At 42.2% G+C, this 24,590-nt stretch overlaps 1 protein-coding gene across 1 annotated transcript in view; it reads left to right on the forward strand.

The window, feature by feature from the left end:
• AFG1L (AFG1 like ATPase) overlaps positions 1-24,590 on the forward strand; it is a 481,876-nt gene that overhangs the window by 118,278 nt on the left and 339,008 nt on the right. The window contains exon 5 of the mRNA XM_069235452.1: positions 17,593-17,723. Coding sequence (XP_069091553.1) covers positions 17,593-17,723 — 131 coding nt within the window. The remainder of the gene's footprint in view (positions 1-17,592; positions 17,724-24,590) is intronic.

Consider the following 24,590-nt stretch of genomic DNA (forward strand, 5'->3'; position numbering starts at 1 on the left):
GTTTGTGTGTCTGCTTGCAGAGGTAATTGAGAGCTTTGGGGTCTCGATTGTGTCATATGCTGACACTCCGCTTATTATCACACTGTCAAAAAATGCTACCCTATGCCTGCATCTTTAAACCTCTGCCTTGCAGAAATTACAAATTGGATGGACTCAAATTGCAACAAGCTTAATGCGGGTAAAACAGAGGTTTTGACTCTGTCTAACCAGGCGAACATCTGGTCATCAGCTTGGTGGCCCAAGGAATTGGGCCCTATTCTGGAAGCTTAAGCCCAAGATCAAGAATCTCGGCATTTGGATGATAAATTATACTTCGCCAACCAAATTTCAGTGGTGGCAGGAAAATGTTTTGGACTCTTAAACATTGAGTAAAACAGTGTGTAGAATCCAGGAAGACAGTGGTTCAGGCCATGATAGTGTCAATGCTGGACTGCTGTAATGTTTTATACCTCAGAGTGATACTTTTGCAGGCTCAACAGACTGTGAAGGGTGCAGAATGCAGCAGCTAGGCTTATTTTGATTCTGCCTAGTTGTACGCCAATGGAGGTCACTCTTCAGCAGCTTCGTTGGCTTCCTGTGAGATACAGAGCTTCCTTCAAAGCCTTGTGCTTTTACTATAAAGCCAAAACAATAAATGGCCATGGTACCTGCAACCGTTGATTAGACCCTGGTTACCCCAGAGGGTGTCAGTCCTGCAAGGGAATTGTTGGCCATAATAAGCATGCATGGGCGGGAAGTTGTTTGGCTACCTAGCACCCAACTTGTGGCATTCTCTGCCCTTAACTGTTCATCAGGCCCAGTCAGAAGAGATGTTGAGAAAAAAACTTAAATTCTGGCCAGGATGCAGGGGGGTTTAAGAACTCTATGAATGTAGATGGGCATCTGTACCAATCCCTGGTACACCTCTTCTGAGTTAGCTATGCGATGCAGAAGTGTCATTATTATTAGTAAAATGTGTGGGATTGTTGTAACTTAACAAAAGAGGTGTTCAGAATCCTTTTGGGGATGAACATTGTTCTGCGGCGTAGTCTCCCAACCATCAATATGTTGATGGCACACAGATCCATGTCTGATCCTGAAGCAGCCATTGTTGCTTCACCCGGGCACCTATTTATAGAGATCCCTGAAACGCTACAAGTCTTAATTAAAGGGTACTAAATAGGTGCTGACACCTGTACCCTGAAGCTGTGCTTATCAGTCACCTTCGCACTTGTCTATCGTAGAGGTGTTTACCCTGCAATTTAATGCTCTTTGTATCCTAAGGTGCTGACTGCAGGTGGTAAACAAAGGAAAGACAGGTTAACATATTACTTGCCTTTCCTATAAACTCAACATTAAAGATCAAATAGCCTTACGGTTTTTAATATGCTGTATGGCAGCTTATTATTTCATGGAGGTTGTGACTCAGAGACAGCAACATGACGAATGTTTGTATATCGGCACAAACCAACACCACCGCCCTGCTCGACAACCTCGCCAACCTCAGCCTCAAGCAACTGGTGAACACCCCCACCCACATCGCCGGACACACGCTTGACCCCATCTTCTCCGCCAGCAAACACGTCTCCTTCAGCCACGCCTCCGCTCTACACTGGACCGACCACAGTTGTCTCCACTTCACCTTCCGACGCGAGACCCGCCACCTCCGCACTCAACCCATCCCTCGTCGACAGTGGAATAAAATCCCCGAAGAACAGCTTTTCTCCACGCTCATCGACAACCAACCTACCTTCACCGCCGACCCCAACGACGCAGCCCTCAGCCTCACGAACTGGATCACCAACTGCACAGACAACCTCGCTTCCCTCAGACGCCTTCCAAGACAGGCCAACACCAAAAAACCTCTCTGGTTCTCTGACACCCTTGAGGAATCAAAGAAAACCTGTCGCGCCCTCGAGAAAGCCTGGCGTAAGGACCACACCGCTGACAACATGACCGCCCTCAAGAACGCTACCCGCGAACACCACCACCTGATCCGAGCAGCCAAAAGGAATTTCTTCACAGACAGACTGGACAAAAACAGCCACAACAGCAGAGAACTCTTCAGCATCGTAAAAGAGTTCTCCAACCCCAACGCCAACACCATCACGCCCTCACAAGACCTGTGCAACTCCCTCGCCGCCTTCTTCCATCGTAAGATTACCGACCTACACGACCGCTTCGGACACCAGACCCAGCCGACCAACACTGAACCCACACCCCCAGCCATCACCCTCAACGCCTGGACCCACATCAACACAGAAGAAACCAAAACCACCATGAACTCAATCCACTCCGGTGCCCCCTCAGACCCCTGCCCACACTTCATCTTCAATAAAGCCGACAACATCATCGCCCCGCACCTCCAGACCATCATCAACTCCTCGTTTTCGTCTGCTACCTTCCCCGAAAGCTGGAAACACGCTGAAGTCAACGCCCTACTGAAGAAACCTACGGCTGACCCAAGTGACCTGAAGAACTTCCGCCCCATCTCGCTCCTCCCCTTCCCTGCCAAAGTCATAGAGAAGACCGTCAACAAGCAGCTTACCAACTTCCTTGAAAACAACAACCTTCTCGACCCCTCACAATCCGGATTCCGAGCCAACCACAGCACTGAAACCGCCCTCATCTCAGTCACAGACGACATCAGAACCCTGATGGACAATGGTGAAACAGTCGCCCTCATCCTCCTCGACCTCTCGGCTGCCTTCGACACCGTCTGTCACCGCACCCTAATAACCCACCTCCGCTCCACCGGGATCCAAGGCCAGGCCCTGGACTGGATCGCCTCCTTTCTCTCCAACCGCTCTCAAAGAGTCTACCTCCCACCTTTTCGCTCAGACCCCACCGAGATCATCTGCGGCGTCCCTCAAGGCTCCTCGCTCAGCCCGACACTCTTCAATGTCTACATGAGCCCCCTCGCCGACATCGTACGCAAGCACAGCATCATCATCACCTCTTACGCCGACGACACTCAACTTATACTCTCCCTCACCAAGGACCCCACCAGCGCAAAGACCAACCTGCAAGATGGTATGAAGGACGTTGCAGATTGGATGAGACTCAGCCGTCTGAAACTGAACTCAGACAAAACGGAAGTCCTCATCCTCGGCAACACCCCGACCGCCTGGGACGACTCCTGGTGGCCCACGGCCCTTGGCACCGCACTGACCCCCTCAGACCACGCTCGCAACCTCAGCTTCATCTTGGACCCTCTCCTCACCATGACCAAACAAGTCAACGCCGTGTCCTCCTCCTGCTTCCTCACCCTCCGCATACTCCGTAAGATCTTCCGCTGGATCCCCGCCTACACCAGAAAGACCGTGACCCACGCCCTCGTCACTAGCCGCCTGGACTACGGCAACACCCTTTATGCTGGGACCACCGCAAAACTCCAGAAACGTCTGCAACTAATTCAAAACACCTCCGCCCGCCTCATCCTCGACATACCCCGCAACAGCCACATCTCCGCCCACCTGAGACACCTGCACTGGCTTCCCGTCAGCAAAAGGATCACCTTCTGACTTCTCACCCACGCACACAAAACCCTCCACAACAAGGGACCAGAATACCTCAACCACCGCCTCAGCTTCTACGCCTCCACCCGTCTTCTCCGCTCCACCTGCCTCGCTCTCGCCGCCGTCCGCCGCATCTGCCGCTCCACAGCGGGTGGGAGGTCCTTCTCCTACCTGGCGACCAAGACTTGGAACACCCTCCCCACCATCCTCGGGACCACCCAGGACCACTCCATATTCCGGAGACTCCTCAAGACCTGGCTCTTCGAGCAGCAGTAACCCCTTCCCCCTAGCGCCTTAAGACCCGCACGGGTGAGTAGCGCGCTTTATAAATGTTAATGATTTGATTTGAAAGAAGAAACAAGAAGCCAAAGGAGGAATCATTGTCACTATGAGAATTTGTTTAAGGGGATAATGAGAGCAAGAGGAAAAACGGCGGTCAGGAAGGACAAGGATGGAAAAGCAGTGGTTTTGGTGGGCTGATAAAAGAAAGTTGGTTAGGTGTATGGGCTGTCTCTGTGGATTTTTGGGCACAATTTTAAAACTTTGTGAATTTCTCTCCCGTAGTTGGGGATGGGGGCTGAGAACTTTTCAAAGAATAGGAATGCCAGTGTCCCATGTAAAGATGCAGGCAAAGTTGAAACGATCAGAAATCCTACATCTTCCACAGCGTTTAGGGGCAAATCTACACTCTCCTAATACTTAAATTGCTTTTCAGAAAATCTTGAATTATGCAAGGGTGTGTGTTTGGAGTTGAGATTCAGACTTCTGCAACTTCTCCTTGAATTTTGCTTCCTTTATGCTTTTGGCTAGGCAGGTTTGAACAGCAAGTCTTTCTCACAGCTAGAGATGAAAGTGTATGGGGCAGAGTGGGAGAGAGCATGGATGAGGCGTCGCAGAGGGAGAACAGACTAGGGAAAGAAGAGTGATTTTGAAGCATTAGGCGTTGTTTAGTTCAGTTATTCTGTATTTTTCAGTTTTATTTTAATTTGTATTTCTTTCCCTTAATTTAGGATTCTCTTTTTTTTTTTATATACTTCTTTTGATATTCTGCAAATTATGATAAGGAAAGATCAGGTAACAAGATAAATAGTATCAACAGCTGTAGTGAGATAGACATGGTGCTAAATGATAATCTCCTCTATCGCCATAAGCAAGAGCAGGCATCCTAAAGGGTGTAGAAAATGAAGTGGTTCCTATGTTAACTGGTCAGATAAGTATGGTGGTGTTGCCTGAGGAGCAGAACATGAACAATCAGATTGTTGGCATTTGAGAGAGATACCGGCGGTGGAGGAGGTAGGGTTTGGTTATTGAAGATTGGGTGACTTTAGACACATGGCAGCTGCAAGTGTCTTTGGAGACGTTCAAATGTAGCTGAGCTAGTAACCAACTGTTGCTATACATTGACAAGGCTTTGGATGTTGTTTATTTTCAGTTGCAGCAAGAGGGAGATGAATGCAGCTGTCATTTTCAAGAAGTTGGTGTTCTACGAATCACAGTTATGTAAAACGGGGCAGGACTAGCCTGTTTATGAATTGGTCCCAACATCCTATATCAGTCACCCTGCCTGCTCTGATATATGAACTATATGTTTGGTATCAATCCCTGTGCCCCACTTCCTCTTTAGATGCCAAAAGTAGTAAATAAGAAATTGTCGCCAAACATTAGCATGTATCGTTTAGTGCATCATGTGCACTTGCTGATGGCCATATGGTAGACCCAGAAAAGGCAAATTACTTCTATCCTCGCCAAGTTTGTTGGTGTCAGGACCTCGGATTTCCAGTAAGAGGATATGGAGCTAGATGGAGAGTATCACTTGTGTAAAGTCATTATCATCTGACATGGAATCATGTAGCAGACGGGGCTATGTAGTACTTATGAACACTTTGTACAATGCGACTTCATTGTTTTTTCTGCACATTGCTGCTCTAGCATGGCCCGAAGCAATGTTAGCTCCCTTGCTAACACTTGCAGGTGCTTGCATGTGTGGATTACATGTAGATCTGAGTATGTGACTGCAAGAAAGGTGTTACAGTAGTCCAGGTGTATTTATGACTGAATATAGCAGCTTATCATTGAAGATGTATGTGATGGAAATTAAATGAATGTAGGCAGGGGTATATAACATTAGTTTAGAAGCTCCTATAAAGCCACTTTAGAGTGATGGCTACACAGGCACATTTTCTTTTATGGTTGATAGTTACATGCTGATGCCGGTGCTGTTCATGTAGACTAGACTGTGATGATGCTTGTGCTGTGAGTGCAGTTAGGAGAGAGGAGTATTTATATGCGTGCCATTGGTTAACCATATCCAATAGCTTTGCTCTTTCCAAAGCATACAGGCAGTGAGTGACTCAAGGTCATCTTTTCTTTAGAACAATTGTGACCTGAATACATACCTTTGTCATGTAATGCAAATAGTGAGAAAGACCATGTTTGAAATTGGGTTTTTGGTTGGCAGAAGTATGCACCCTGTCCAAGCAGGAACCACAATCCTAGTCAGGGCAAGTCACCAACACAACTTAAATTAACCTGTGCTCACTCCCTGGTAGCTTGGCACAGAGCAGTCAGGCTTAACTTGCGAAGCAATGTATAAAGTATTTGTGGAACACCTCAAACAGGAAACTAGTGAAAATAACACACAAAAAGATACCCCACCAGGTTAGAAAAATAGATCTTAATTTAATGAACAAAAAAAGATCGAAAGGACAATAATTAAATAAGTAGAGGTCAAGATATGAACTTTCAAAGAAAAATCTTAGTTGTAGTGCTTAGAAGCATAAAGCAGAGCTGTCTGGTCACTCGAGACCAGGCCAAATCTGAAAGTCGGGCTGACCACGATGGAGCTCAGGTCGAATATGGAGACCAGCCTTGGCCCGCCAAAAACAGTGCCTTAATTTGGAGTTGCGTCGAGGACAAGATGCGAGGAACAAAGGAGGTGATGCCTTGGTGTAAGTCTCGCAGGTGTAGGCGATGTGTCTGCTTCAAGCCATGCAAAGTGGGAGATGCATCAGGAGTGGCAGTAATGCATCATGCATTCGGCAATGCAGTGCTCCCGTTCCTCGCTGCAGCGGCGATGTGTCGACGGCGTTGTGGTGGCCTTGATCTTCACAGCAGCAGTGATGCAGCAATGGAGATGCGCCAATTCTGATCGTACAACAACATCTGTGCGCAGGCTCTGTCAGTCGCAGCACTCTATACGCTATTCCAAGGGCCCAGGCCTGGATTGGCACCACTTGGATCGGCAAGACAAGCAGCAAGCAAAGTCCAGGTGGTGTTATAGAATGAATAGTAATCTTTGATGTCCCTGAGACTTCAGAAGAACATGAGGCAAGCCAGCAAGCTTTTGAAGTCACTTTGGTTCGGGGTTGGAGAGTTTCAGACCTTGTCCTTCTGACTATCAGACAAGGATGGCAGCAGATCAGGACCACAGAGCAGGAATCCAGAAGAGTCCAGCAGAGTGACAGTCCTTTCAGCAGCACAGCAGTTCCTCTTCTTGGCAGAGTATCCACAGGTCAAGAAGTCTACTGAGTTGGTGGTGTATGAGGTCCAGTTCTTATAACTAATAGTGCCTTTGAAGTGGGGGAGACTTAAAACAGATGTATTTGAAATGCACAGATTCCCTGTCCTGGCTCCAGACTCTCAACAGGGGGTTACGTAACCCTTTGTGTGGAATCGGGACACAGCCCATTCAGGTGTTTGTCAGCTCCTCTCCCCTATCTTGCCGAGGATGGCACATCCGTTACAGCTAAGCTCCCTTTGTGTGTGGGTGATTGGAGGGAATGCACAAGAGCCCAGCTGTCACCCACCCAGACGTGTATTCAGAAACAGGCCAAAGGCACCAGATGGTTAAAGTAAGCAAATACCTTCTTTCTAAAAGTGCCATTTTCGGAACTACAATTTAAATTTCGACTTCACCATAAGTTGTGATTTTAAATTGTGATTCCAGAGACACCAAACTTGGGAGTCCCATCTCTTCCCAATTGGAAATTCCACTTATAAAATGTAATATGGTAATCCCAGTGTTATTCTATGGGAGAGATAATGCCTTGCAGCAGTCAATAAGAGTTTTTAAACACTAGGACATGTGTTACTGAAAAGTATATGTCCAACTTTTTGTATACTGTGTACCCTGTCCTTGGGTTGGGTAGGGCCTACCTTAGGGGTTATAGATGATTAAAAGGGAAGGTTTGGGCCTGACAAGATGGTTAAACTTGCCAGGTTGACATGGCAGTTCAAAACTGCAGTCACAGGCTCTGCAATCGCAGGCCTGAGTCATGTTTAAAGGGCTGCTGAAGTGGCTGGCACAATCAGTGCTACAGGCCTACCAGTAGAATTTCATTTACTGACCCTGGGCACAAGTAGTGCACTTTACTAGAGACGTGTAAGTAAATTAAATATGCCAATTGTGGTTAATCCTATGTTAACATCTTTTAAGCAGAAAGCACATGCACGTTAGAACTGGTTAGCATTGGTAAAGTGCTCAATTACTAAAGCCAGCAAAAACAAGGTCCGCAAAACAGGATGTCTGAAGGCAAAAAGGTTAGGGGAAACAAACACCAAGGATGCCATGTGTAACAGGGCATTTGCATAACTGGTGGCAACTAGAAGCAAGAAATCACCTATTCACAGATTGTATTTAGATGATAGATGTGGAGGAGAGGTTGTTCAATGGATGCAACAATGTAGGGGACCCATCAAGAGGGAATGTTCCAGGGGCCAATAGATATGCACATCGACATACAGGCAGGCAACGTGCAATTCACAAATTATCATGCAGGCTGTACCCAGGTGCAAAGTAAAATAGTTTAGTACGGAGGCATCCAGGTGCAGTAAACTGATGAGCAAGTGGTAATTCACAAAGCAGGATACAGGCTGTACCCAGGTATGGTTTGCGAAGTAAGTTTGTTACAGGGACAGTTTGTGCCATGGTGTGAGTAAATAAATCACTAGGGCACACAATGTGACATGTTTTTAGGCAGGACTTAGGTGAAGAGGGGTGATCATGGAAGGAGAGACATTGCACAGGGTATTCCCATGCTCACCCACTTATTCATCGACTCTCACCTACTAACTCACTCATCTAGCAGTCCATTCCCTCATCCTCACCTCTGATTACGCATCTACTTAAGTACTCATGGATCTACTTTAACTCATTTGCACAAACTCACCCATCTAAACAATTGTACATGGTTAATATAATGCTAATTTTGTCATACTGATTCTGTATCTTAGTTGTCTAAAGTTTACTGAGAGAATTATCTCTTTTTAAAAAAAATGCTAAAGGTTTTTATTACAAATTAGAATACTCGGACGATGATATTTAGTCTAAACAGAATATTTGTTGTTTCCATAGTTTATGCATTTGACCATAGCTCTACTTGGTGTAATACGCTCCAGACGAATGTCATGCAGATGTTGTCAAAGATCTTTTCTTCATGTATGGGAACCTTAGACAAAGACTCTCTAACTCACGTTTCTCCACCAAGTAGCCCTAGATTTATTGGTAGCTTAATGAGTAGCTCTCCTGTGTGCAGCCATCACTAGTAAATTAGAAGCTTTTGCTGGTTGAATTAATATGTGTTCCAAAATTGAGAGTCTGTTCTTGACAAAAAGGTGTGTATTTTCATAACTCATGAGGTGATGTTTGTAGCAAAATGGCAGAATTTCCAAAATACATTTAAAGTGGATATTTTAGTGATGCATCATAAGTGTTTGGTAGACGTATTACTAACATCTTTATCTTGGTGCCAAGGGCATTACAGTTAAGAATGTTAATTATAACCCTTGTAAAGGCATTCAAAATTGACAAGGCCTTTTTTACGTTCTTGCTGGCGACTGTCTGACTTACTTAAGTGATCATGTTAGTCATCTTGCATATGGTGGCCGCAAATGTAATCTTGTCTAATGGGTCACTATTACACAGCTAATATTAATAGCTTGGTATAATTTGTATTTTACACAGAAGTATGGAGACCCCTGTCATAACTGTTGTTTTTGTAAATGGATTATATGAGGCGGGCTACATGTCATTTGTGATACATAGCATACCTTTGTCATTTTTTCATTTTCTAATTCTTTCCAAACCAGGCAAGAGCTTGATTCTATTATTGACCCTGTACAAACTGACTCAAATTGGCACTGGGCCTGCTCTAAGCCTGTAATTTCACAATTTACATATGTACTGAAGGGAGATCGTATTCCATTATATAATCTTGCCATGCGCTATTACTGCCATTTTCTCCACTGCATTTAAGTGACACATTCTCATCAATCATTGTCTAATTACGTGAGAGTCTAAAGACATCTAGATCTGCCCTGTGGGTAACCTGGCAGCAAAAAGTATGAATGTGATCAGCTTTCACAGCTGTGACATCAATGAATAATCTCCCTCATATCTGAACAGTACACTCAGGGGAATCAAGCGAAATAAAGACCAGTTATGCCAGTATTTTAAACTAAAAGCTTGTACTCCGGGGCAAAACCACCACATGCAGCCCAGAGTACTTCTGCATCTTACACCATTTCCCTCAGCTGTCTCGGTCTCCCACCATTGCCTTCAGGCAAAGTGAAGTCATAATCAATTGCATTATTATTATTTTATAATTGTTTTGTTATATTTCACCCATATATCGCTCAAATAATACACCAGGTGTCTTCTGGAATTTAACAAGTAACTTCTGTCTCTTATTTATCACAACACTGTAGAGGTCTACAGAGTTCTCAAGAACAAAGGCCCTTATTAAGTGCGAGACCCCTTTCACCAGTGATCCCTTTTTAAAAGTGGCTCTTGACCCTTGCAGTAGATTCCTAGGACTTCCAGTCCAACAGTGAACATAGGACAAATAAAACTATTTGTCATGTTCTAAGTGGAAAAGATGTCTACAATTACTAGAGTCACTAAGTTGGCCTTTATCATAAAGGTATTCTATTACCAATGGACCATCTCTACATCACAATATAAACCTCCTCTGTAGGATCCTAAGATAGAATTCTGGATTCTCCCATATTGGCTCTTTCATAGATCACCTTCTTGAATCTGAATATCAGACAGCACATTGAATATGAATAAAGTTGGAATGAGTTCAACTTTTCTGATAAAGGTACCGTACAACTGCATGGCCCACTGATGTGTCAGCTGCTCCATTCAAATACAGGGAGTAGCGACTGATGAAAATATGCCTGCTTTTCTATGTGACTGCGCACAAATGCCTCAAAGAGGTACTTTAGCCTAGAGCACATCAGTCATCACCATGCTTCTCGTTGGTTGCTCTTTTTAATGTTGCTGGATATTCCCAGACTGACGACTGGGACTGATTCACACTTGTGAATCTTTGAAAGATACAAATGGTGCAGAACTTGAGCTACAGGTTAGCAGCAAATGTCTTAAAACATTCCGGATGAGGGGCAAGGGGTAATCCTCAAACTTCATGTGCCTGTAATACAGTACCAGTGGACTAAGAGTGTTGTGGTTTTAAGATGAGGATTAAATAATTTGCATTATATTTAGTACATATGAGAAAGGATTGTTGAGTATTCCTGTTATATAAGATTCCATGGGTTCTGCATGGGTATGGATAACAATTCTAATACTGGAAGTTATCTAGGTTGCACGTATGTAATGTTCAAGTGGGGGAAGAATTCAGAATAATGTTGCTGTCAATGGGTAAAGTCTTAGGTGTTCGCATCAGAATCCACCAAATGTATGCTTTCTCGAGACTTAGACTACTGGGCACTACTGCATAAAAGTCCTTTGCTCACAAACTCTAGGTAGGTGCTTGACAACATTTCCAAGTTCAGACCTCCTGCGCATACAATTTGTCATCCAGCCTCTGAGTCCTCTCTCTGCTTCCTGAGCCTTTGAGCCTTCTCATTTTAGCTACTATGATGGTTCCTTTGGTTCTCTTCTATTATTTGCTCCAAGACCTCCTCTCTATACCTGTTTTGTCGTGGCTCTACAACAATTGCTGTCAGCTAACTGTCTTCAGTCCACTGCAGCAGTACTGGGTTCCACTCTTGGCGCTTTCTGCTCCAGGTCTGATTTCTGGTAGGACTGGGGCTCATCGCTGGACTACCGTGCCGAATGAGAGGTAAGCTGATAATATATACTCAATGCATTTTATGCATATATTTTTTTTTATAGAAATAATCCAATAATGATTGATTTTTCTGACCTCTGTTAAGATTACCAAGCAGTATTTCGGAGACAATCTGAGGCTGCTGTTGGTGCTATTCTGAACCAATATATTTGGTGTCTTTTCCCTGTACCATTTTTTTCTTGGGTTCCTAAGTGATGTATTAGCATTCAATACCTTAGTTAGAATAGGTGGACGATTGGGATTGTTGGCTACTTCTGTTTGGGAATTCTTATCTTTCAAACCAAATCCTGATGCAGAGTGGCAGAGCATGTGTGATATACAGAATTAATGACAAAAAATGAATCGTAAGACCACTAAACCATCTGAATCAGGATATTTTCAGAGTTTGTTCAGCAGACCCAAAAGGTTAGGATTGTAGATACCTTTTGTACTCCTAGGTAGGTTAATGGCCAAATATTTAATCAGGCCTTTGGTCCAAAGTAAACCACGATTTGAGAACAGTTTAGCATTTCTTCTTAATAATGGTAAGGCCTATGCTTACTGGCTTAGTATAATTAATATGAAATCCTCTAATTCAACCAGAATGGCGAGCAGGAAAGCATTTGGATTTGAGACAAAGTAAAAATATATCAGCTAATAAGACCAGCACAGTTTGGTTCCACAAGCCAACTCTGTTGTGGGGAACAGACACTATTTATCTCAAGATAAACCTAGGGCTGAACAACATTTGCCTTGAGCAAATATGTGTTTTTTTATTTGTATGGCTACTTTCCAATGGATTGGGTCTATTTCTGCATCCAGATCTGGACAAAGGTGATTTACTTTATATATTTCTCATTGTACAAAAATGTGTTTAGTTTGTTTATTATTACGTTTTCAGCAAATATCAACTCTTTGCTTTGTCTAGTATTGTTCCACTAACTGCATTTTGACCATCTTCTTATGAGCCTCTAATACACTGGAATGTTTAGGAAGCTGTTTTCCTTGTTTATGTGGAAGTATTGGAAAAATTATACTTGGTCAGCTGAATGGAAATGATCCTTGTTAACTTATTGTTTAGGAGGATATTGCGTATAGGTTATGTAAGAAAACCAATATTGTTAAGGTGTGCTACAAGTTTTATTCATTCAAGCAAGGTACTAATGAGTACATTGATGAGTATGTTTCAACATCAAAATTGTTGGCATTTGCATGCAAGTTTGAACATATTAACTGTGAGCAGGTTTTACTGAATCATATTCTTATGAAAGCTAATAACAAGGTTCAAGAAAGTTTGTTTCTTCTGACCTCCTGTATTTAAAGAAAGCCACTGTAATAGCTAAATGGGTGGAACATCCTGAGTGAGGAGATGAGGGGATTTGGAGTTGCAAGTTAACATTGTACAAAAGAAATGTGCTGAGGTTAAAACCAAGACAATTAATAGCACATGGGAAGGATGGAAAAATAGCAAATGTGGTTTATTATAGATTTGGTAGCCTAACACACATTATCAATTTTAAAAACTTCCCAGCAATAGATAAAATCTGTGGCAAGTGCAAAAGGGCATTTCACTAAAGTATGCAACCTTTCAGAACAAAGGTAAATAAGTAGATGATGTTAACAATGACAAGACATCAGGTTTTTGCCATGACCTTGGGGTTGTGCTAAGTTTAGATGATGGTAATGGGGCAGGATCTAAGAATGAGTTTCCCTTCATGTACCAGTAAAATAGATCATAAACCCATATCTGTCTGTATCTATTCATGTGCAAAGTTGACCATATTAAATAAGAAAGTATTTGAAAAAAAATGGCCCAAGAAGAAAGTGCATCTACAAAATGTTGTTCCTGATAGATATACTAGGCATATGATTAGGTTAGTTGGGTAGTTTTTGTTGAATATGAACCTTTCAGATAGACCTACTGGAGGAAGTGTACATCAAGAAATGACAGTCTGGGTTGGTCTCATCAGGAGGAAATGGGAAACCAACTAGATCCCAGAGCTGATCCTCCATGGTCTGCCAAAACACACAAATTAGATTACTTATCCATGTTCTGCAAGGATGATTATTATTTAATGTCTTCTTTAAAAAAAATGTAACCACATTTTTGTGGGCAGGTTGGGGGAATGTAAAGGCTTTAAACACAAGATTATTCTAAAATAAAATGTTTTTATTATCCGAGGTTAAGTGAGGCATGTTCCTTTAACAAATAGAAGAATATTGAGAGAAATGTTGAGTGAACTTGTTACTGTGGAGATTATTGAGCCAGTTGAATCTTCTTCTTGGGTTTCTCCTGCGGTAATATCAGTTTAAAACATAGGAGAGTTGAGATTATGCATAGATATCTGTAGCTAAATTGAAGAAATTTGGGTAGACTCGTACCCTCTTCCCAATTTGTATGAAATGGTCTCCTCCGTAGCAGGAACATCTGTTTTCTCTACATTAGATTTGGCCAGTGTGCATCATAAGGTCGTCTTAGATGAGGAATCCAAGTATTTGAGGACTTTCATCACTCCTGAGGGGATGTTTTGTTATCCACTGCTAGCGATTTGTCTGGTCAGTCTAGCGTCGGTCTTTCACAGGCTTATAAAATAGACTTTTCAAGGAGTACCTGAAGCTATTGCATTTCAAAATTACATTTTAACTCTCTGGTGAAAGTATCTGGGAACATGATCAGAATCTGTTCAGGGTATTGGCTGCAGTAAAGGTAAAAGAGCTTATTCTGAGGGTATCCAAATGTACATTTAGGAAACAAGAAGTAGAGTTCTAGAACATTCTATTTCTAGTTTTTGGGTTATTGAAATCCTGTCATGTTGTCAGTGGTGAAAGTGCCATATCCTACAACATAAGAAACCCTTGTGGCATTTTCGGCCTAAGTGACTTTTACTCAAAATTCATCCAAGTTGGGTCATTAAGATGTCTTAACAAAAAAAGTAGCATTTTTCTGGGGGAAAACTCAAGAATCTATTTTAAGAATTGTTAAAGAAGGAAATAGTCACCATCCATGCCTAAAACCTTTTGTTGAAGGGAAGGAATGCATAGTTGCTGTTGCCACCAATTTTGGTTTGAGGGCAGATCTGTTACAAAAAAGATGGCCGGAGTGAGTGGGCTGTGTCCTATGATTCTCTGACACTGTGATTTAGAAACACATTGTTAATGAGAAGGAACTACTGGCTTCTGTTTGGGGTTGAGAACATTATAGGATAATTTTGTGGGGGACAAAGTTTGTGATAAGGAGAGATCATTAGCCCCTCGTCAGTATGTTGTCACCAGGTGGCAGTAGAACAATAACAGCGAGATCCTCAAGGCATTTATCTCCGTATCATATTAAGCATGTGAAAACCTAGGAGAGTTGAAATTATGTACAGATATCTATAAGTGGGGCAAAAAATTATGGACATGCTTATTGCTTGTCTAGATTGGCTTATTCTAATTAAGATCTAGGTGAGTGGGATGAATCTAAATTTGAGGTGACTGTTAAACTTGCTGATGATAGCAAAATGGAAGACAGACAGTGTGGACAGATTTAAGGTTATAACTGAGGAGAAGTGGTTTGAAGAAGTTACCAGGGTTGAATCTATATAACTAAGAGTTGGCAAGCAGAACGGTGTGCTTCTAATGAATTTGACATTAATTGGGCATGGTGTGGTGCTTGGAGGTTATTCCACCATTTTGTCAGAGATCTTTACTTATTGAATTCGCTCATGCGGGGCATGTTTGAATTTTGGGCACTAGAAGACATCAATGTGCATAGTATTGGTGATGTGATATGGATGACATGGTTGAGAAATACTTGCAAAAGCTTGCAAGTTACGCTGTCCTGGTGATACATCTGCCAGGGTGAGGATTACTGAGTCTGTCCCTATTGAGTTACCTGATGGATCCTTGAGGAAATTAGGTGCGACATTTTGGGACTGTTTCCTATTCCAAGACAAGAAACATATGGGATAGTGATAGTTAATTACTATTCGAAGTGACCAAAAGTGAGGATATTAGCAAAGTTACTTCAGAAGTCTAGTTTAGTACATTAAAAAAAATCTAAAATAGGGTTCAGCGAACGGCAATTAAATTGGGGTCACCCTGCAGAAAGCGCCATTTTCCAACACTCATTTTCCTCACATTTACTGACCGATAGTTCATTGTTGGTATAGCCCTTAGTAGACTGATAATCTTAGCACAATCCTTCCACTGCATGCATTCTTCTCCCATTCTTGTGGTGCAGGTTTCTATGTAGGAATGGTCTTCAATACCAGCAACTTCTGGTGTGATGTGTTCTAGGTGAAATATATTTTTGTAGACATGCCTGGTTTCTTGTTTTACTAGGCTCGGGTTATAGGTTTTTAAACAGATTAGGGCATTATGAAACAGGCTAACATGCTGTCCTTTCTTTATTCCTCAGAATGATCCTTTTTAGTTGCCCTCCTAAAAAAGGTCTAAATTACTCCATTGACTGTTATATTGCTGCTCATCTCACTCTTTCAGTCTTTGACTTCAAGCATGAAGGTGGAATACAAAGTTACGTAACGATGCCCTGATTGTGATAATAAATACACTTAAGGATAAAGTGAAGTAATCTATACTGGTTAAATAATAGTTTTTACCTTTTGGTGAGACTAACCAGTTACTAATTTCTAAATTACAGAGACTTGTGTGATGTTGATATTTATCCACTCCTTTGAGATACTTTCTCAAATAGTTTTTATCGTTTACCTCAGTAATGCGGTTAAGTTGAATATAATCAGGCAAAATGTATTAATTTTATCCTATTTTTCCACATGTTGCAAACAAAGATTTAAAGACTGTAGGAACAGTGCTCTAGACTTTGGGGGGGGGGGGGGTAGGGGGAAATAAACCGCAGATAGTTGTAGATGTGTTTTTTTTTAAGCTTTCTATGATTATAAGTCCTTCACCTGGATTCCGGACAACGGACAGGATAAAAACTGTTGTGCTAACTTTACACATTCTGATGATGGATACTTGGTTGAAGAAGTCTCCCTGAGCAGCAGGCGAGGGCCTCGTGCTTCTGTGTAGCACAATAAACGCAGCATCCCTGTAACAACAAACACTCTCGGAGGTTCAGAGTACACGGATCAGGTATTCGGCGAGTATATCAAGCTGTGGGGGAGTGTCAAAGATGCCCACGTCTACCCAAACAGCCTCACAACCTCGTGCAGAAGCTCCGGCTTTTATATTTATGTGGAATATAATCTTCTAGCACTCCCACTCGCCCTTGCTCTGGGTTTTTATTTAACAAGGTCATCTGTACGTCCTGGATGTGTGGAGTGGAAACGACAACCCTATCAGGATAAATCTGCAAGGTTTGCATCAGTCATTAAATCCTTAATTGTATCAGTGTTTTTTTTGTTTTTTTTACTTTAGCTTCCAAGGGCAGCCATGCTTTACTATTAGTCTTGCAAGTGCCTGGGCGCAAGCAGGCTCTTTTATCTTGTTTGAATTTCTACCCAATGTTAAGGCAGGGGGATTGATTGCACATGGTTATGATCAGGTGCACCCGACCCTTGACCTGGTGAGTGCTGCAGTTTGGACAACCAAAAATATACATTTGTTTGAGCTGATTATGTGCAGAGGTACATCATGTGAATTTACTGTTGCCACTCAAAATAGAAGTAGAAAATGTAAATAGCCGTGCACACGGAAGTGGATGCCAGTCCCTGCTTGAAACTGAAAGGCCTTCACAAAATGCCGGAGTCCATTTTAAGCATATATCCTCAGTGCTGTAGCGTGACGTCTGTGACTGGAATGTAATTATGACGCGGAACACCTCAAGACCTAGCCGCTACTTATGTGTCACTGTTTGTGATGATGTTTGCAATAGTAAGGCACACAAATTTACATCAGTGGAACAGTTTTCTCTCAACGCAGAAAATGATCAGGGTTATATTTGTGGCACAGTGTTTGTACCTTTGACTCACTGTTCCATACATTTGTTATAAGATTGTGGCCAAACTAATTTGTTTCTACTTTAAATAAGTCATTTGTTTTATTCTTCACATCTCCAGGAATACATCGTCTGAAACAGACCTTACCGAAGAGGAAAGCAGGGTTTATGGCCAAATCGTATGACCCAATAGCACCTATAGCTGAAGAAATTAGTGAGGAAGCCTGCCTATTGTGCTTTGATGAATTTCAGGTAATCATTTTCTTGTATCCAGTGCAATCGGTGTGTACACTTTTTGTCTATACTCGGATTCTTTGGGTTTAAATTTGCCAATTCCTTTGTTTTCACAGATCAGCTGCAATTCATGCAACCAAAGTATAATCCTATAACATAAAAAACAGGAAAAGTATTAAAAGTGATGAAAGTGATTATTACATAAAAACCTCTGATGGTTATGCATGTTATAGAATATCATTATTTTGTGATGAAAGTGAAAATCACTTTTAGGTAGAAGGAATGGTAATGAGAGGGAGCGGCCTTAAGGAAAGAGGGCAGAAGAGGGAGTCAAGTTTCAGTATTAAATTTATGACACCCTGTTGGGGTAATAGAGACTGGCAGTTTCCTCCTCCTCCTATTCTGATTGACTCCTGGTTGTAACTTCTCCCTGTAGCTGGAGCAAGTTCTTGTTTAATTTGGCAGTGTCAGTATCTTAATCTGTTATGACTAGTCTACTTAAGCATCATCTGTTTGCTTCTATTTGTGACTAATTAGTTACCTTAATTTCAAAGATTTCTAAAATCTCTCAATCATGCCTTGGTCTTGATCCAGCAATAGATAGATCATCCTTTCCTCCCACCTGTTGACTTACAAATTGTGATTTATTTTTTTACTATAACAACCATGGTATCTTTCTTCTTTGGAAAAGATAAGCGCTTTAAACAGTCATAGATGGTTTGTTGTAAGACATAAACGTTTCTGCTTGTCCTTCACGTGATCGTTGTCAAAGACTTTTTTCGGGTCTTATTAGAGTATTCACCTTGCCCCTTTGTAATGTCCCCTCACTCCCACCCACTGAGTCAGCCAACATGGGACATTTTGTAAATGGTCGGCAGTCAAATATAACTAAGCAAAATGAGAGCTTGGGCGCTCTTATACGAGGCTAGAAAACGGACTAATATCTTTTAATTTACGATATTTGAGCATGGTTGAGTCACTCTGTTTTCCTATCTCTAAACACTGTAAAGGAAGTTGCAGATATATATCTAGGACTTGTACATGGACATCTTTTATTTGCAGCCCTGTCTCGACCGATAAGGGGCAAAGGGTGGCGCAGATGTTAATGTTTCAAACATAAATGCAGGTAGGTGAATCATAAACATGTATATCATGTATGTCTATGTTGCAGTATGTTTTGAGCTGTATATCAACAGACCTATTTATGATGCCGTTGTCATACGTTTTATAACAAAACGTCAATTTATCAGCATCCTTATACACCTGAACTTTGGGTTGAGAGTTTATTTTCTTTAACATGGCTGGTGTTATCTTATTCTATCCGTATCAAGAGAGAATCATCGAAGTTCATTATGGTATGACATTGAGTGTGATTTGGTTCAATGTGTGGAGAATAGTCCATCGTTTCTATGCCTTTCCGAGACGCCATGCTCATCCTCGGGGCTTATTATTTTATTATTTTTTCTGTTTCGCATGCTAATTTATTTTCAAGTAACAAAGGTAATAGCAAACATATAAAAAAAAAAGTTTAAAAAAAAATGAAAATCCATTTATATATATGTTTGTGTACCGAGAAATATATATCATGTTAAAATTGAGACACTGATGTAGGAATATCAAGATATTTAAATATCTTGATAAATATTAATTATTGTGAGCTTCTCTTCTCAGTTAATCCTTTCCAACTTTGAAACTTATCTTATCTTATCTTGTCTTTTTTGGCGCATGACTGCGGTTAGACCCCCCCCCATCACCCCCCAACCCCCCACCCCTCACCGCTGTGAGTTGGTGCGAATGTCTCACAGTCCGCAATGAGTTCAACTAGTTAGGATAGAGCCAGGTTTTCAGCCTTTTCCTAAATTTGACTTCATTTGGCTCTGTTCTCCACTAAGTTGATAGTGTGTTCCAAAGTCTGGGCACCAAATAAGAAAAGGATCTTCCACCCCATTTGGCCTTTTGAATGCAAAGGACTGAGAGGAGGCCCCTGTTGGAGGATCTCAAGGTTCTACTCGGATTATATACTTTCATAAGGGCTTTAATAATGTGAGGACCTTTCCCATTTATTGCCCTGTGGGTCATGCAAAGCACTATAAATTGGATTCTCTGTTCAACTGGAAGCCAATTTAAAAAGATCAGAGCTTTCTTGACTGAGGACCCTTTAGTTAATTTATAAATAGTCCTAGCTGCAGCATTCTACATCACCTGTAGCCTTTTATGGACCACTTTATGAGAACCCAAATATAAAGAATTGCGGTAATCCAGTTGAGAGGAAATCAATGCCTAGACTACCGCTCTTCTGCAAGAAAAAGGTATCAGATCCAATATTTTCCTTAGCGAGCTCAGCAGAAGAAACAGGACCTGGTGCATTTATTGACTTGGACATCCATCCCCAAAGAATTATCTAGCCACATTCCTAGACTTTTTACAGGTGCGGACGGCGTGGGTGGTGTTCCAAGACAGTTGGCCCACCCTAGTAAGGATACTAGGGTAGGGTTGTTTCCTAAAACTAGCAGTTCAGCCTTTTCCCCCTTTAATTTAAGAGAACAACTTGCCATCCAGTGAGCCACCTTTTCCAAACAGGGGCCCAACCAAGGTTGGGACCCTTTGTCTGTGGCAAGAGAGGCGATAAGCTGACTATCATTAGCATATGACACAATGAACAGTCCGAATTCCTTAACAACGGAGGCTAGTAGCCAAACATAAATGTTGAAGAGAATGGGGCTGAGAGCAGAACCTTGTGGGATCTCACTCTTCAAAGAGACCACCCCAGAGTAGTATGGAGGTTCCCAGACCTGACATGATCTGTCTGTTAGAAATGACAGAAGCCAATTGAGAGCTGTCCTCCAGTGCCGATCTCCTTCAACATAAATCCCAGTATCCAATGGTCAACGGCATCAGAAGAGAATAATGGCTGCTGCTCCATCCCTGCCCAGCATTTGTTTCACCTTTTCCGTAGTTACCAGTAGTGCAGACTCTGTGCTTTGCCTCGGACGAATGCCATTTTGAGAGTCATCTAGCAAAATATGATCCTCTAAGTACTTGGAGAGATGGTATTTGATATGTTTTTCTAAGATTTTCCCAAATGTTGGCAAAAGAGAGATGGCTCAAAGATTCTCTGGGGTGTGGGGGGGGGGGTATCGGGGGGGGGGGACAAGGGGGGGGGCAAGATTTTTTTAATTTGTTTTTAAATAAAGTTTTAACCACTGCATGTTTCCACTTTGTTGCACTTTTTGGCATCTTTAAAGTTGAGGATACACTCTTGCTTGTAACGAATCTTTTTAGCATGTTCACTTACATTGGAGGGGAGACTCCATTTGCCACGAGCTGAAGTCCTTCTTTGACCAGTCCATCTATCAAATTTGTTCATCCATGCAGCTCAACTTTCTACTTCCTTTTCGTTTTCCCCTTTCTTCTTCCTCTCGCGCCTTTCCTTAATTTACCACCATCTTCAGTCGAGAGGGCAGGAGGGATTAGGTAATGGGGTCCTTAGGATACGGTTAAGGAGTCCATAAGTGGGAAGGGAGTCTAGTCTCCTTTCCTTCACGCTGAACTGTTTTTCAGTACAGTGCGTCACCAGGTGGCTCACATCAGTGATGCCATTAGCTGATTTCCTGAGGCAACATCTTCTGTGCAATATGCTCGCCATAGCTGTTGGTAGCCGATGACTGTGAATTTCCATTAGTTTCATGTTAATTTGCTGATAGGCAAGCATAAAATACCCATTTCCAAACATTGAAAAGTACTAAGGGTCCTAGGCAGTAATAGTAAAAAGAACTATGTAGGCACCTGCAATTAATCAAATGTTCTCCATCACTGTATTTCCTTGGAAGTCTATAGTGTATAGTAGTTGGCTGTGCGCCTTCCTGAGCGTTTGGTTAGCATGGACAGACACTGTAATTAAGTGACTTTTAAACTCGGCTATTTATTGTGTACCCCAAAACAAATTCGTAATGAGCGCATTTTTTGCCATTTTCATATTCCACAACCTTTGCGCTCCTGCACTTGTTATATTGTTTTATCCAGAGAAGTGCAATAATGAGGGCTAATGCGTTATTTTCAGTGAGATGTTGAGTTTAGCTGCATTTCAGATAAACGTGTGAAGGAATAGTTTGGTTCGTGCGATAGCATGATTTGCAAGAGGAGCTAGCGTCGGTAGAGCGAATAGGCTTGGCTTGCGTTTTGAGTCCTGACCAGTGCTTAATTTGTGCTTATTGTTTCCGGTGCTGAGCACCGGTACTTATTTGTGAGGGCCGGAGCTTATTCTTATGCCTCAAGCATTTGCTGCGAGCAAAAGACACGTATGGGAAAGACGGAAGAAGGGAAAACTAAAAAGCGTCATAAAGGGAGAAAGTAGAAAGTTGCAGGATGAGCTGAAGGGGCAGGGATGGCCGTAAATGGATTGAAGAGGCCCGAGATGGCTTCAGGATTATGCTGCCTCAGTGTTCAGTGCTGGCAGATTTAATTACAGCAGCCGCGTGTTTAAGAGAAGGGCTTTGAGCACCGGCACCTCCTGATTTACAAATTAAGCACTGGTCCTGACTGAAAGTCTGCCCGGATAAAGAGACAAAAAGACTGCTTTCTGCATACAGTATATCGATGAGAGGAGGGATGTGTGTAATGATTCAGTGTACTTTTATGATGTAAAAATAGTCACTCGGGCATTACAATGCAAGCATAACATAGGAGCGGAATGATGCACCAAAGAGCCAATGACTTGAGGGGAGAGAGAAGTGCTTCCCTGTGCAGAATCAAAGCCATCTTAATGTATATTTGAAATACCTGTTGAAAAACAGGCTATACAGACAGATGCGATGTTAAGCTCGACCTAAGTATGGGTATTAATAACCGTGAGTGAGCAACACAAGTGACCCTTCTTGAATTCCTAGATGTCTGTCTGAAAAGTGTAAACTACTGTTAGAATTTTTGGGGCATCTGTGAAACCGGAACTGCCAACTTATCTCTCATTCTACCCTGAGATGAGGACAAAAAAAGCATGGAGTTTCAAAGGTTTGAGTCTTGCGAGTTCAGGCGCCTTCCCCCGACTTGCTTGTATTTTGTGGTAGCAGCAAGAAGCAGTACTGAAGTCTGGCCTTAAGTCCGATTAGGTTCCGCTGCAGTAGTGATTTCAATAAACATAGTCGTGTCCGTGGATTTATCGACCTAGGATAGGCTTTCGATTTCAGCGTCGGCAAAACTAGTAGCCATACATTGGCAGGATATATGTCTTAAGTAAGATGATTAGAAACACATTTTCACACATCCCGAATGAGCCACCAGTGGGGCGCCTTCTACAGGTCCCATGAAGGTTCGGAGATACATTGCTGTAGCTAAAAGACAGATGGTGATGTGCTGGGCAGGGACCTTTTCGCACAATGGAGCAATGGTTGTCAGATATATGCAGTGCTGATGCCAAGCTCCTCCCACCCTAGGGAAATCTAGGATCACCTTAGACGCTACCTTCCAGAGATGGGAACTGCGAGGCAGGATGTTGCATAAGAGAAGGATAGCAGCCCTCTATTTCTGGCCTATTGAAGTTATAATGTTTTATGCAAGGACCAACTAACCTGTGTTATGAAATGTCAAAGATACTGATGGCTAATAGTTTACATTGTGTCTTTGTTCCGACCACTCTTTATATTTCTGTACTGTGTCTGAAATACTAATTTTTTTTTTTAGTTTTTAATACTTAGAGCAGGATTAATATATGCAGATTATTTCAAGATCAAGATGAGGAAAGCAGCAAAGTTTTTCACTCTTTGAAGTTTGCATGTCAGTTCAGCAGTTTGTGCCCTATGCAGTCCCTGCAGTAGGAAAGGTGTGAAAGGGCCAATGCAGTGATTACTGCAGCCCTCTGTCTGTATTTGCCCAATTGAGGCATAGTTAGTTTTGACTTATACCTTGTTGTTAATGGGAGAGGCATCCTTTGACAAGGGTATCTTAATATGAATCTAGGTATCATCTGTGTACATATGTAAACCTGCGTAGCGGCTGCTTCATGATAGTTGCTAAATGTGCCAATTACGAGGTGGTATAGAGGCCCACAGATGGAACCACTCTCCTTGGTCTCACCATGTGTCTCTTAAGCAATTTCAGAGTGGAAGAGACTTAGTAACACCTGCTGACATGGTTTGGTAGGAGAGGTCTAAACTGCTGATGTTTTCTCCTATCCCCACCCCCAATTCCATAGGAAGTCTTAAGCTAAGTTTCAACAGTATGCAGATTCAGTCTGTGAATTGTTGTGAATATGTCAAGGAAAATGGGAGCACAGTCCTAGCCCTAATCTCTGACAGGCAGTGGCTTCTTCCTAGTGTTGCTCTGGTTTTGGTGCCAATGCTTCATCTGGTGACAGTCTGAAAATCAGTGAGGAGTTTACTTAATTGAAGGTGTGCCGACGTAGATGAGTTAACAGGCTCAAAGACTTTATAGATGGTACTCACAGGAGAGGTACGGTATTTCAGAGATCTCACAGCACGTATTAGACTTCTTTAATATTGGACTTAAGATAGTGGGCTCTAATTTCTGACTGGCTGCCTCCAGCATTTTTTTCATTTTTATAGATTGTATGGATTGGATTTAAAACTATGCAATAGCTCATCGCATACTGTACACACAATATTAGTTTTAGGTAAAATAAGAAGAAAATTAAATACCTTTTAAACCAATTTGATCATATTCTGACAATTTGTATTGCACACTAATCACCTGGGTATTCAGGAGCTTGAGCAGGTATGTAGGCATGTATTCCCCACTGAGTTATATGAATATCAGGTCTTCAACCTCATGCAGAGCTCCAGAAGTAAGGAGGAAGCTTGGAAGTGTTGACGGAGGTTGTTGCATGTCTTGGATGTGAACTAGGAGAATGAGCGACCTGCTGTGTTTTTGTGA

Source organism: Pleurodeles waltl, chromosome 5 (assembly GCF_031143425.1).
Source record: "Pleurodeles waltl isolate 20211129_DDA chromosome 5, aPleWal1.hap1.20221129, whole genome shotgun sequence".
NCBI classification, from domain to species: domain Eukaryota; kingdom Metazoa; phylum Chordata; class Amphibia; order Caudata; family Salamandridae; genus Pleurodeles; species Pleurodeles waltl.